General features: G+C 35.3%; 1 protein-coding gene and 1 long non-coding RNA gene across 3 annotated transcripts in view; one reads left to right on the top strand and one right to left on the bottom strand.

Moving 5' to 3' along the window:
* Positions 1-13,801, bottom strand: part of si:dkeyp-14d3.1 — a 592,968-nt gene extending 579,167 nt beyond the window's left edge. Inside the window, exon 1 of the mRNA XM_087265101.1 lies at positions 12,922-13,801. Coding sequence (XP_087121227.1) covers positions 12,922-12,997 — 76 coding nt within the window. The 5' untranslated portion in view covers positions 12,998-13,801. The remainder of the gene's footprint in view (positions 1-12,921) is intronic.
* Positions 9,085-12,469, top strand: LOC147842759 (uncharacterized). Of its 2 annotated transcripts, none has more exons than XR_015498242.1 (6): positions 9,085-9,141; positions 10,391-10,496; positions 10,619-10,689; positions 11,129-11,313; positions 11,478-11,681; positions 12,114-12,469. It is a non-coding gene; the product is annotated as an uncharacterized LOC147842759 (long non-coding RNA). The 2 variants fall into 2 exon arrangements; XR_015498241.1 differs by having other exon boundaries at positions 11,478-11,783.
* Positions 13,802-14,206: the final 405 nt, after the last annotated feature.

Below are 14,206 nucleotides of genomic sequence, written 5' to 3'. Positions count from 1 at the left end.
CGCCACCCCTGCAGTTTATCACTTCCACCCAAATGGATCAAAGTTTTATCACAGAACCTCATCAAATCTTGACCAATCAAATGTTCTTGTTATCAGATATGCCCCGCCCTCTTCAAGACGTTTCTCGTTTGCTTTCATTTGATGGGCCTAAGCTCAACCACTCTCATTGGCAGAGCTGTGAGAAAAAAAAAATTAAAGGCTATAGGCTGTTTTTAAAGGGGACAAGCTTCTCTACTGCATGTCCCACCCTCTCTTCATTTTTCAGTTGAGGTTATGTCAAACATCAAATACAAAATGCCTATTTCAAAGCACTTCACAGGACCTTTATATTGTAATTTAATCTGTCCATACTGACATTGATATAATTGTTCTGCAATAATGACTGTTTGCGCAGATTCTCAAAAAACTACAGCTGCATGTGAAATCATATCATATAATAACATGTTTTTTTTCCAAACTCACCTCAAAACTACAGTCGAGTGTAACAAATCCTTTTGTAAGAGTATTCCATAGTTGTTTATTAATCACGCTGAATCAATGAAAGCAGTTAAATGTTATGTTTATTCAGCAACTGCTATTTTCTCCAGGTCCATGCGTTTCCTTGAAAGCGCCCTCTGGCCTATGGAGGACATTTTTGGTAAATGTAAGACTTTAAACATTTTACAACTTGCTGTCAATAAAGAACCACGGAGTTCTCAAATTTTATCTAAATCATCTTAATTTGTGCTGCAAAAGTTAATAAAAGGTCTCAGGCTTGGAACAATGTAGAGGGAATCATTAATAACAATTAATTTGTTTAAGAAAACATTTGCCTTTTACTTAACACTTAAAATCAAAATATAAATATCCATTTTTATTCTTTATAATGTCTAAATTCAGTTCATTCAGTCTCCTTTTCAGAAGTTTAAATTACTGAAAACAAATACGTATTTAAATATGGATTCATCCCTACTTCAGAAAACCTTCTTCAGGATTTAAGTTTAAGAGCACTCTGTAAAATCTAATTCATCCCTTTTTTCACTTCAGCAACAGTGTGCTTTTCCAGAATGCTCATATATCTCTTTAGCAGCCTAATAATGAAACCTTTTTTTTACATTCAGTTTAAAACACTGAGTTATGTGTGGGCCTGCAGAACATCAAGCTCAAAGACCCGGATAATTCCAAGGTCATTTTAGTACTAAGTACTACATGTTATCGCAACACTAGACCACTTAGGTGCAGAGGGAGGAGGAGGAAGGCAGAAGATAAAGCAAGAAAAGAGGTTGGAAGAAAAATACAGAGGAAAAAGTAGGCCTTGTTAATTTAGAGCTTTTTATTATCATAATATCCATTTAACAAACTACTCAATTTACAGTCAAAGTGCTTTAGATTTAATGTAGAAAGTAATCTGACACACTGCTGAGTCCCCAGGTTTGCCTCTATATTTGATTGAACGCCATAGACTGATTTCATAAAGGAAATGTCTCAACAGCCAAACACAATGTTTTTTTAAAAGTCAAAAGTGCCTTGATTTAACTGAATGCACCCGGAGTAGTGAACCACAAAACTAAAACCTCCAGACAGAAAGCAGTGCAATAGCAGGACCCTGCATGCCCCTTGCTGTGAGGAAAACACCACATGAGACAATACTTGCTTACATAAGAGAAGTACTTTTTCTGCAATTATAAAAGAAAATTCTGAAAAAGCCAGAGTTGGTTGAATATCATTTGCCAGCATTTGAAAATCCTGTACAAACTTTAGCTTTTCTTGACAATGAACTGCTTCATTTGAGGAATGTATGAAACGTAACAGTCAATAAAATGTTCCAGTCCAATGGTTCGTAAATGAAGCATAGTAATAAACAGTGGGACTAAATAGTAGTAGGGTAGCATTAAATGACTGAGTGTATTTGCAAAAGAAGAAATGAAAGAGTGAAAGCATGCCTCACATTGCAGTTCTAAATTGTTTCTAAATTTGGGCACAAAGCTCTAAGTTGTTGTGACGTGCTTTTTTTTCATATCACTGCTTTTGATTTATTGTAAATATCAACTAACATATATTTGTTTCAAATTTTTTATGTCTTTAAAAAAAAAAAAAAAAAAATATATATATATATATATATATATATATATATATATATATATATATATATATATATATATATATATATATATATATATATATACATACATGTATATATATACATACATGTACAATGGTCCCCCGCCATGATGGGGTTCACCTTTCACAGTCTCACAGTTTTACAGATTTTTTGACATGCTTTTTTTTGACAGAGCATTGTGTTCTTCATCCTGATTAGCACATTGTGTTTTGCGTCCTGATTGGCTGTAGACATTGGTTGTGTCTCAGTACAGAACGCGTTCAGCTTGCCAAACTGACATAAATCTTTCATTGCTAGCAGAATAACAGTATGAAGTGCTGTACTCTATGTTTGCAAGTTTTCTCCTCAACAAACCCCATAATGTCGACGAAATGTTCTGCACCGTCAAAGGCACCCACAGTAGCTTCCAAAAGGCAGAGGAAGATGCTAACCATCTTACAAATAGTTGGACTTCTGGACATGCTTAAAGGGCCATGACACCCCCCACTTTCGGTTAAAGTCTACTTCAGAATTTTTTCAAAAGATGCATGATTAATGGGCGTGGAGCTCCGCGAGCATCGGGCAGGAGTGGGCGTGGCCAGCAGGGGAGAACGTGAGCGAATGAAGCTAGCTCACAAAATGAGACAAACCATGAGGAGACGCATGAGTTTATAGTTTACAAAGTTAAAATGCAAAGAAATGAACAGTAATTTAATGCCCTGCTACATTTGTTATTCGTAATTTCATATACACATAACCACAATTTATATAATTATAAAGATAAGTGTGTTCATGTTAACACTATAAATGAGCACTTCTCCCTCAATCCCCGTATCCAGCAGACTCAGTGCAGCAGGTCTCCTGACCTGTCTATTTTAACCATTAGCCCTGCTGGTAATCTGGAGGATTTAGTCAAACACAGCAGCACAGTGATGTGTCTGAATGTGAACGAACTCCTGATAAAAGACAGCGTCCGCCATTCTCTAATTCTCGTGCTGCTCTCCCGACATAAATGCTTTCAGCACACACAGCTTTGCTGTATGATCGGCCCTGACAAGATCGCGGGGGAAAACATGCAACAAACCCCGTGGATCATGGAAATAAACGCATATGAGCCTTCATGAACGGCTAAATACTGTGTGCCCGTGCCGTGGATCCGTGACGTGTCTCACAGCCCGTGCTTGACTCTGGCAGGTCTCATGAATAATTAAGCAGCCGGCTCTTCTCATAGGATAAGAAAACTCCGCTATGAATAATAATGAGAAATCGACGCGTCATCATTGCACTTGCAGTTCTGCGCTACGTCGCCGATTTTGATCCCGCCCCAAAAATCATTTTAAACCCGGAAGCTGAAATTAGCTGACAAAAGCTCTAAATTATCCAGTTTTCCCCACAATTAAAGCTGACAGGTGCTAACATTGTCTTAACTGATGCTCAACACACACAAATCTGTTAATATAAAAAAAAAGTTCTCCAGGGTGTCCTGAACCTTTAAGGAAGGTGGAAGTTACGCGATTGTTAATACAAGAGAGAAAAGTGTACAAATGTTAATGCATATCCGAGAAAACAGTGTAGTGAGGGGTTTTACAGCTTAAAACATCTATAATGATTGTAAAAAAAAATAAATCGTAATACACTGATTTCACCTATTGCGGGAGATTTTTAGAACATAACTCCCACAATTAGGAACCACTGTACACAGTGCTAAAATGATCACAGTATTATTTGTCAAATATATTGGTGTATATTAATTCAATAATATTAATGCTTCATTAAATAATAACATTTATTATTATTATTATTATCATCATCATCATCATTACAGTAAGTTCAGACTTACAAAAGCTTAAAATCTGGTGACCCTGCTGAAATATGGTGGCACAAAATCTTATAAAAAATTAAAAAATAACAACATAAATTAAAATGGCAAACATTTTAAATGGCGTTTAAGGGTGTGTTTGTGAGTGTTTGACACATTGATCATGTTTTACAGGCTCAGACTTTCAATAAAAACTTACTTGCAAACTTACAATAAAAATAGCCAAATCTTGAACTGCTCATATCAAGAAAGCTATGTAAGATGCTTGGGGGTTACGTGTGTTTAAATCCTATCAAAACCAATATAAGGGACTGCATTCAGAAACACAAACACTCTAGTTGAGGTTTACATATTTTCAATCCCAATGTATACTTCAAATATTCTATCATTAATAAGTGACCTACCAGTGTCAAGACCACATTTAACGCAAGTAAACAGTGTGAATGTACAGTATGATGCAATAACACACTGAAATCAAAACAATAGGTCCCTATAGAGCAATGTACAGCAAGCATGATCATATGCTGCACAACAAAGCAAGCCTTTTTTTCCTTGTTGCAATGCAATTAAATAGACTGCCCTGTTTAGATTTGTGCTTTAGATCGTGTGCCCGGAGCTAGTGAAGCTGCACAAAAGGGCGAGACTGGTAGCGCTACACACAAAACTGTTTTAAAAAGCAGAATAGACAGACAAAAAGCATTCCAGAAAAAAAAAATGGTAATGTCAAGGCAAGATTTTTTTTTTAGTGTCAGAAAACAGAGAGCCTTCTGATATGAAATCATCAACAATAAAAGTTAAGTAGCAATTTTAACAATTTATCAATTTCAGAACTAAAAAGACTCAAAGAAAAGTTTAACAATTTTTTAGTAATGTATGCATAATCATGATAGACGCATGTTTATGTTTATGTTTTTATGTTTATGTTTTTCTGTAGTACTAAATTTAATTTAAATTTACTCTTGTTTATTGTTTAGAGAAGACAGTAGAGCCAAATGGGGAGAAAAATGACAATATGCATATCTCAGAAAAAAAATAAGAGAAGATCAGGATTAGTGTCATAAACATGCTGCCTAAAAATTTATTGTGGTCTGTGTCACCTCTAGTGCAGACATGAATCAATCACTTTACAAGCATGTTCTGTGCGAAAGCGTGGTTTGTCACAATTCGCCTGGTTTCAATCTCATTACGCTCTGTGCAAAAGCTCCTTGTGATGGAACATGTGATGTTTTATAATAGCCTTGTTAATAAAATGTTCTAAAAGAAGTACAGATTAATGATGCTCAACTCAAAGATCATGTATTCATTGATCAAAGAATCTGTACCAACTCAAAAACGCACTTAAAACAGTAGAACTAACAGTCATATAATCCAAGTTGAACCATTCACCACAAAATAAGGGGGACTTGATAAACAGTGTTTTTTACTGTTACAGAGTATACATGGATATGTAAAGAGTTGCAAAAGCCTCTTTAGTAGGTGCTGACTTGATTTATTTTTGTCTAAAGTGAGCATTTTGCTCAGGCTCCTGTGTGTAGGTTGTCATTTAACGGTTATGGAGAATGAATATGTTCTTTTCATTTCACCTTTAAAGTGCAATTACAGAACAAACACAGGAGGTTGAGAAAAATGTGGATTTTAGAAGAAAATTTCTGACAGCACTTAGAGGTTTTTGCACCCAAACCCTTCATGTTATTTTCTATTCAAAACTCTTATTTGGCTATTGTGACCAGTGGGCTCCTGCATAAACTTTTTATTCCTACAAAGACACCTTGGGGGTGGTGTCTGGTTTATGCTGTACATCGGGGGAAAAGAAGTACTAAAGACTATGCACCCAATATATGCTCTTCATTGAACATGTATATATACAATTAGACCTCACCTTTTTAGAAGGACACTATATACAGTATAACTGGATGTTAACTATGTTTACATACTGCCCATTCTATGAATAACTCCTTAACTTTTCAAATTTTGATTTTTGTAATGATGTGATTTGATTTTTTGATGTGCATGACATGCATTTTGTGAAGCTGCTTTGGAATGATAATTATTGTGAAAACCTCTATAAACTTGGATGGAATTTAATCTATCCTCAAAAGACCTGTGTCAGACCTGCATATAGCTGAGAATGATGCTGAGAGTGTATAGAAGTAAAAAAAAACCTGTATGCCAAGAACACCAACATCATACATCAAGGAAGTATTGGATAACGATTATTAAGGGAATTAGCTTGAGATATTGTATAATTTACGGATATTTATTTGAATTATCTGAGGTAACATCAGACTAAAGCCACGTTCACACTGGGCTTTCCCCACATAGACTTTTATTCATACACATGCAATTGCATCAGATCGGAAACTCAAGCTCGTGCGACAAGTTTCACAGTTCACTGCATTGCAAAGTTCGAGCTTGGTGAACAAGCTTGCATGAGACCAATTGAAAATCAAAACATGATCTCTCTGGACAGAAATTGAAAATATAGATTAGTCGCCTGCTTTTTTAAATGTCTAATCATCTTGTTTAATCTTGCACTTTTTGCAACACCATACAAAATAATTTTTCATACTCAAACTCCAGTGTGACCACGGCATAATATTGAGAAATGTTATTTAAAATGCATTACTGACTGTTTCAACTCACTTTTCTTTGCTGACAGTGAAAATGTTCTGAAAGACAGATAAAAAATTACTTACATGTACCCATTTAACATATTAAACTAAAATTAGTAAACCGACTTTACCAAGTTCTGCTAGTAAGTCAGAAGTCATTTGGTTGCTGTATTAGTGAGCTAAAAACTGTTTTTATGTTCAATTAAAAATATGTGTTCAACAGAAAAAAAAGGAAAAAAATCATGCTAGTTTGGAACAAGTCAAGTTTAAGTACATTTTTGGGTGAACTGTTGATTTAAGTTGGCAGTTACAAAGTTACAGTTTGATTTAAGTGGTTACAAATATCCTGTGTGGAATATTACATCCTATAAATAAAAAAAGCCATATATAATAAAAACTGAGTGAAATTTAATTGAAAAGGCATGTCAATCCAAGCTAATTTGAAAATGTGCAATTGAGTAACAGTGCAAAAGTTATCCAAATAATTTAGTTGACTTTGATTATGTATTAAAAGAAACATTAGTAGAGCCGGTTCTCTCTGTACAAAATACATAAGTTGTGTAGGGCCCGCAAACCACCAGCGGGCTCCATTGCTCTAAAAGATGATTTATTAACTAGGGCTGTGAAACAGAGAGACTCATTTTTAATTTTGGCTTCCAAGTATTATGAAAATATGATGCTTCTGTTCCTTCACTTTAAAGTGATGTGATGGCCTTTTTTATGGAACCCTCAATCAGTAAAATCATTTAACATTACTTGACTGTTGGATATGAGAAATGCTATTACCCAGATGTTCTGTCCATGCAATCTGAGAAGTAAAACAAGGACTACAAAAGACTACTTTAGGCTTTGAGCCAGCACTTAAATAGACAAACGAACATGAAAAATATCTAAATGTCCAATGTCCAACTTTGTGTGTGTGTGTGTGTGTGTGTGTGTGTGTGTGTATATATATATATATATATATATATATATATATATATATATATATATATATATATATATATATATATATATAAATCAGTTGTGTCTTTAACAAGCAAAACCAGTTGTGTCAGTGTAGTCAGTGTACAAAAGAACCATCCACTGCTCTTTACTGAATAATATTGTATCTTTGATAGAAATCAATTTATGTTTAAAGTCATACTGTGAATAATTTTTTTTTTTTATTACTAAATTATGAATGATATCAAAAATCCTTCATTTTTACATTTTTCATTACATTTTTACATTTCTACTGTGTTTGTCCTGTTGGTTCCAATTGTATTTTGTAATATACATTACACTCTTTCAACTATTTTTTTTTCTTTTTTTTATTGTGTTTTCCTAATTGGTCACAATTTTATTTTTTAATTAATTACTTTTCAACTCAGTTTGTTGACAACATGTTCTGAAAGAACAGATAAATGGGTACGTGTATGTCATTTTTTTACAAACAAAAGTGGTGCCATACTGTAAGAGTCAGGTGTTATTTGTTTCTTGCGTTATAGTGAGCTGGAAATATATTTATGTTCAATTAAAATCTTTAATATGTGCTTTCTTATATAGTCAACTTAACGTCAACCCCTCAAATTCTTTGATCAACTCCATATGTAGCATTATATCTTACTCATGAAATCTAGGCTATTTACGCAATTGGGCATGCTTACAATACAATACATTCAATAAAGTCAATACTGATTTTTTGTTTTTTAGCTTGATGGACACCAGCCACCTGGTCTTGTTTCATGAACTTGTTTACTCGATTCATTAAAAGATTCGACTCCACAGAACTCGTTCTTGAATCGGACCTCTCTAATCCCCAGTTGCAGCGCAAACGGTGTCAGTCAATAGCCGTGATGTCGCGCATGTTATGGTGCGGTTCCCATTCATGTCTCGCTTTAACGATACCACACAATGAGCTGAACTCAAAAGGTTCAGCGAGGACCACACTACATCTTACGATTTACACTATCTCCTTACGGTCTAAAGATACACAGGGGAAATCTCATCATGAAAATGTGCCAGAACTCCCCAGATAGCAGGCAGTAATCGGCCCGAGCTCGGCTGCCCTCCGGCGCCTCCGGCTCCGACTCGGCATCGGAGAGTGTTATCCGGGCCGAGTGCGGCCCGCAGCTCGCTCGCGCACATGCGGTTGTGATACGGCTGTAAAGCACTGGCCCGATTCCGGTCAACCATATGGCAACCGATTAAGGCTGATGGCAACCGATTAAGTCCTTTATTTATCTAGTAATCTGTTAGCTCCACGTTTAATGATAATTTGAGAAAATATTCATGGTACGATAGCCAAAAAAAAAAAAAAAAAAAAAAGAATATTTAGTGTGGATGTTCGCAATGTTTAGACGCAAACAATATTATTTATAAATAGATTATACATGTCATCTAGAGAAAAACTATGTAAAATTCGCTTATTTTTGAGATAGCACGCTCCTGTGCTGACTGTTTTTGTTTTAAAGCAGAAGTTGGTTTCATAATAAACACATGCGTGACTAAACTCATGATCCACACTCCAATCCAGACGGTGGCGGTAATGCTCCAAAAAGCTGGTTGTCAACCACCATGGCACGAAGATCACAAGAAGAAAAAGTTTTTTTTTTTTTAAAGACTTCACGTGAATTCCGGTCAGAAAGGTAAGCTTTTTACTGCTTGTGTTCTGTATAATTAGCGAATTTAGAGCTTAAAACATTTCCACGGTGTTTGGTTGTAACAGCGTTTAGTAATTTAAAACAGTTTGATACGAAATGTAACTTGCTTTAAGAAACACGACTGGAGCTAATGTATGCTAACGCTAACAGTTACAAACAGCCTGAAAGTTCGTTTTCCTTTAACACAATGTTAGATTGTAACGTGTGTAGTAACTGAAAACTATTTTAATTATTTTAAAGAAACATGAAACGAATTTGTGTGTATGCTAACTTTGCGTTAAAGAAAGTTTCTGTAGACGAATCCATTAACTAACATGGCAACGTGTTTTTTTCCTGATTTAACCGTATAAAGTACCGTGGATGTTGAAAAAATCATTGTACAGGCGTATACTTATCCAACAGTATTAATTCTGTGATTGTGTAAATAAAAACTAATCGTTTTAAATTAATAAAATATTATTGTTTATCTTGTTTATGCAGTTAGTCACGAAAAGTGATCGAAACTCGACTGTTTACTATTCTCTTTAAATTATCCAAGAGAAATATATTACTATGCACTTTAATTCATATGTGTTAGCCTATGTGAATCAATTATATCTTTTGTTCAAGCTGTAATGGTCAGTTAATGTAAAACTGAACGTCTTAAAGCAGATTTTGATGTTTTTTGTTTGTTTTTTATGTTATTGACGGTGATAAATTCTGATTTAAATGAATGGGTAACAATATTTGTTGGTTAAGTCTCATTGTTCTTGTTTAACAAAGGTTAGTGAGATCATTTTGCAGTACATCACGACCAAAGAAGTCAATGGCACACTCTTTTGAACGTGAATAGGCATGCTATAGTTGTGTGCTAAAAGTCCATTATAAGCTGTAAACTGCTGATACATTTTCAACATAAATTGAGCTTTTCAGACATTACATTACTAATTGCTTCACAAACAGCTGAAATGGTTTATTGTTATTGGCTATCATCATCATCATCAAACATTTTTCACAATGGTAGGTTAATCTTCATGGGTACAGAATAATGCATGTGCTTGACCATCTTACAAATCTATGTCTCAGATTCATAAGGCTGTCACTCTGCATGAATCTCCGAATAAATCTTGTGCAACCTTCTGTGTACTGATTATTTACACTATAGGTATTATATGCATTAATTAACTTTGATAGTATTTCAGGATTTGAACTTTTCTTTACGGGAGGTTAACAACAATGTGATGTTTTATTATAGATGCATATGAGGAAGCTCGACTGAAACATCCACATGCAACTGTGATTTCTGACTGGTAGACAGATGAGGACGATGATTGCCTGTCATACATCTCAAGACAGAACAGGTTTGTTTGCAATTATTTTAAACACATACTGTCAACATTGTCATTGATCTATTACAACCTGTGAGTTTTGCCCTGGCACTATACTAAAGTGATGTTTTGTTTTGTAAATGTATCTGATCAAGGGACAGTATAGACGCATCTATACCGTGATGAAGAAAAATTACTTTGAACAAAGAGGCTGGATAAAAGGCAGGTATGAAGATTTCAGAAATCAATGCAGCACCACAAGTACCATCACCATCAATGACTATGGCAGAAATCTTAAGACCACCATGAAGATGCACAGATACTGTACATTCCAGTACACCAGGCGTGTCCAAACTACGGCCCGCGGGCCATCTGCAGCCCAAAAAACATCTCTCGGCCCAAAAAGTTTGGACACTCCTGCAGTACACCTATGAACATTTACAGTCTTTGTTCTAGTGCAGTTTGAGATCAAGACATAACTTATTGCATCTCGTGATGTCTTTGTAAGAATTGAAGACATCACTAAATTTGTTAAGGTTTAATGCAGCTAGAAAGTAAAGATCAACTAGAGAATATCAGCAGTGTCTAACCCACTGTTGTATTTACAGAAGTTGTATGAGAATAAGCTACAGGTTGATTTATACTAATCTGTTTTTCTTTTTTAGCACGACTGACTGAAGTTTTAAAATCATGCAACATCATAAAGCAGCAGCTGGGCCTGATTTTCACAAAACCAAAACAGACGTGATGAAATTCCAGATGTAAACACATTTGACCTTCCTTTGGCCAATTGGATTTGGAAAAGCTTGAAAATCAACTAAAGGAGCAGCCCGAACAAATGAAGAAACTGGTAAGTTCAAGCTCTTGCTAATTTCAAAGTGTTTTAAGTTTATTTGTTTTTTTTATTGTTTTTTTTTTTGCTTCGTAGGTAGCCTACTTTTTTCCTAATTTTTTCTTTTTTTTTTACATTAGTACTTGTTCACTACTAATTATCTGTTTATCTTTTAATCACAGATGGAGTGAGGACAAATGTCCATACCACGCCACTGATAAAGAAGTGGAAAAATGCATTACAAGGTAGCTACAACTTGCCCCTGACAGGGATGGAGGAAGAAAGAAGAGAAAGCTAATGTGTCAAATGTCTACATCACTATTTTGTTTTATTTTTTAAACAACATTTTAAGTGTATTAGGATGTTCCCTGATACTTGAACAATTTGTTTCTTTCATTTGCATTTATATGTATACATATGTATATGTATATATATATGTGTGTATGTGTGTGTGTGTATATATGTATGGTATGTAGGTATGTATGTATGTGTGTGCGCCAAATTCTGAAGAAACATCTTGATACATTTTTAATAAACGTAATACAAATAAAATTATAAATATAAAATTGCACAAGACGTGTATATATATGAAATGTATAATCATCTCACTCATGTCTTGCTGTTTGTGCAATTGATTTTGTTCAAGTTTATTTAAAAATAAGTTTGACTTTATACTTCTGCAATTATTTATATATATATATATATATATATATATATATATATATATATATATATATATATATATATATATATATATATATATATATATATTTGTTTGTTTATTATTATTTTAATGTTTTATTAAAAAATGTTTCAAGATGTTTCTTCAGAATTCTGCAGTACTTTTTACAAGTTTGACTTGGATATTTTACGGATTGTCATTGGTATTTTTAAGATGTTTCTTGCTATATCTTAAATTGGTTTCTATATTTAGGTTTATATAAAATTTAGCTGTTTGTACAAATTTTTAATTTAAGTCTATTGGGAAAACAGGGTTGTTTTAAAAACATCTGTGTGTGTGTGTTATTTTTAGATTTTTTGTTTAAATCTTTCTGTGTGTCTTTAATGTGTTGTTTTATTGTTGTTTTTATATTGATATTCTTGTGCACTACAAAATTATTTATAAAATTTTAGTACTATTTTTTTCTTGCAATTAATAAACGTTTAACATTTATTTATTTTGTCATTTGTCTGATTATTTTCGTTACAGAATGTGTATGCAGTTTGCACTTTATTCAAAGGTTAAACACAGTGCTTACACTTTGTGTTTACATTATAGCCTGTGTTTGCTGTTGTATAAATTCAAATGGTTGTAATACCATATATTAAGTACCAATGTAATACCAAAAGGTTTTATAAGGTGTATAAATACGGAGTCGCGCCAGCTCCGGGCCGCAGCGCACATTACCCTCGCGCCGATTCCGGCGCGGATGCGCAGCGTCGGCTCGCTTACGGCCGCCGCATCTGGCCCGCTTGATTCGGGCCGGAATCGGGCAGTGAGTCCACAGGCATCCGGCCCGAGTCCGGCAGCCGGAGTTGGGCCGAGGGGTAAGTCTTCGGCAGGCGACAATCTAGCCGGAACTGGCCCGAGTGTATTTTGCTATCTGGGTCGTTTGTTTAACTTACCTCTGAGCAGCATCACAATAAAATGCAGAGTATGGAGACGCAACATGTTTGTTCTCGCCCTATGAGAAACTTCCATCTTACTGGCCGACACGGAAGGGCAGCAAAAGTGGAAAAGATCCCCCTTGTGCGCGCGGAGAGATTATCATAAAAATGCGCGATTAAGTTCCTGTATCGCCGTCGGAGGATATCCAGAAGCACTCGTCATAATGTTCTTCACCTCACACTGGGATCGGTTTACTTCAGGTCAAATAGACTTGAAAGTCCGAATATCCCGCATTAGATTGTATTTAGAGTGTTAAAAATCCAAAAGGATGCCACTAAGTCTCCTCGTTGCGCGAAAGATCCTTCCTAAATATCGCCCAAATTTTTCACACCCGAAGTATTTTTTTCCATGCGTCGCTGTGTCCAACTGATCAGTCTGCGGTGTTCTTCCGTTAGGTAGCAGTGAGTGAATTTAATTTTCGCTCCTTGGCTACTTTTGTCTTTCTAGTAAAGTCTAGCGGGTTGGGAGGCGTTTTTTTTCACCCTGATGCGTGATGCGTAAGGCAGGATCTGTGTTTCCTCCGCATCCGCTCTCGCATCCTCTAATGCGGAATTATCCTGCACATCCTAAAAGTTGCAGGAGCGCACGGTTGTACCATTTACGCTTTCCATATTCTAGCTCCGGAGATGAGGAATAATTGTAGGCTGGTTTTCTTCCTCTGGAGATTGTTCTAATGTTACATTAAAAAGACAGAAAGCGTCTTCTGATGTGCACGAACGCAAAACAAAACAGCAAATGTTTGCTTAAAAATAGGTGCATGTGAGTTTGAAGAGGATTTATTTTTTCTGCGTCAACCTCTCCTCTCCACTCCAGCGCAGGCACTGGCAAGTCCAAACTGAGGTGCGAGGTTAAAGCATCAGTCTCTTTGTCCACATCAAGGGCTCCAATGTGCTTCCCCACTGACTTCTGTGCAAATATGCTTCATCTGAAAAATCACAGTTGCCATCAAAACGCACATCAGAGTCGTGCGTTAAAAGCGCGGTGCAAAGTATTTTGCCCTTCAGATTTTTAAGGAATAAAAAGTTTGGAGGCACAACTGGAAAAAAGGATTTCGTGAGTTTATGGCCGTCTTGGTTCTCAAATATTTGACTATGTAAACATTAATGAAATAAACAGTCACTTATTTTCTAGGGTTTGATGTTTTTTTGAAGTATAAATATGGTTATTTCTAATCTAATTTTAATCATTGCAAAGCAACAGCGACGCCTTGTGGGTATTATGAGCCTGTACGTGTGTTAGTGG

The sequence above is a fragment of the Danio rerio genome, chromosome 8, assembly GCF_052040795.2.
Source record: "Danio rerio strain M-AB ecotype USA chromosome 8, GRCz13ab, whole genome shotgun sequence".
NCBI classification, from domain to species: Eukaryota; Metazoa; Chordata; class Actinopteri; order Cypriniformes; family Danionidae; genus Danio; species Danio rerio.
This window is presented reverse-complemented; position numbering and strand designations above follow the sequence as displayed.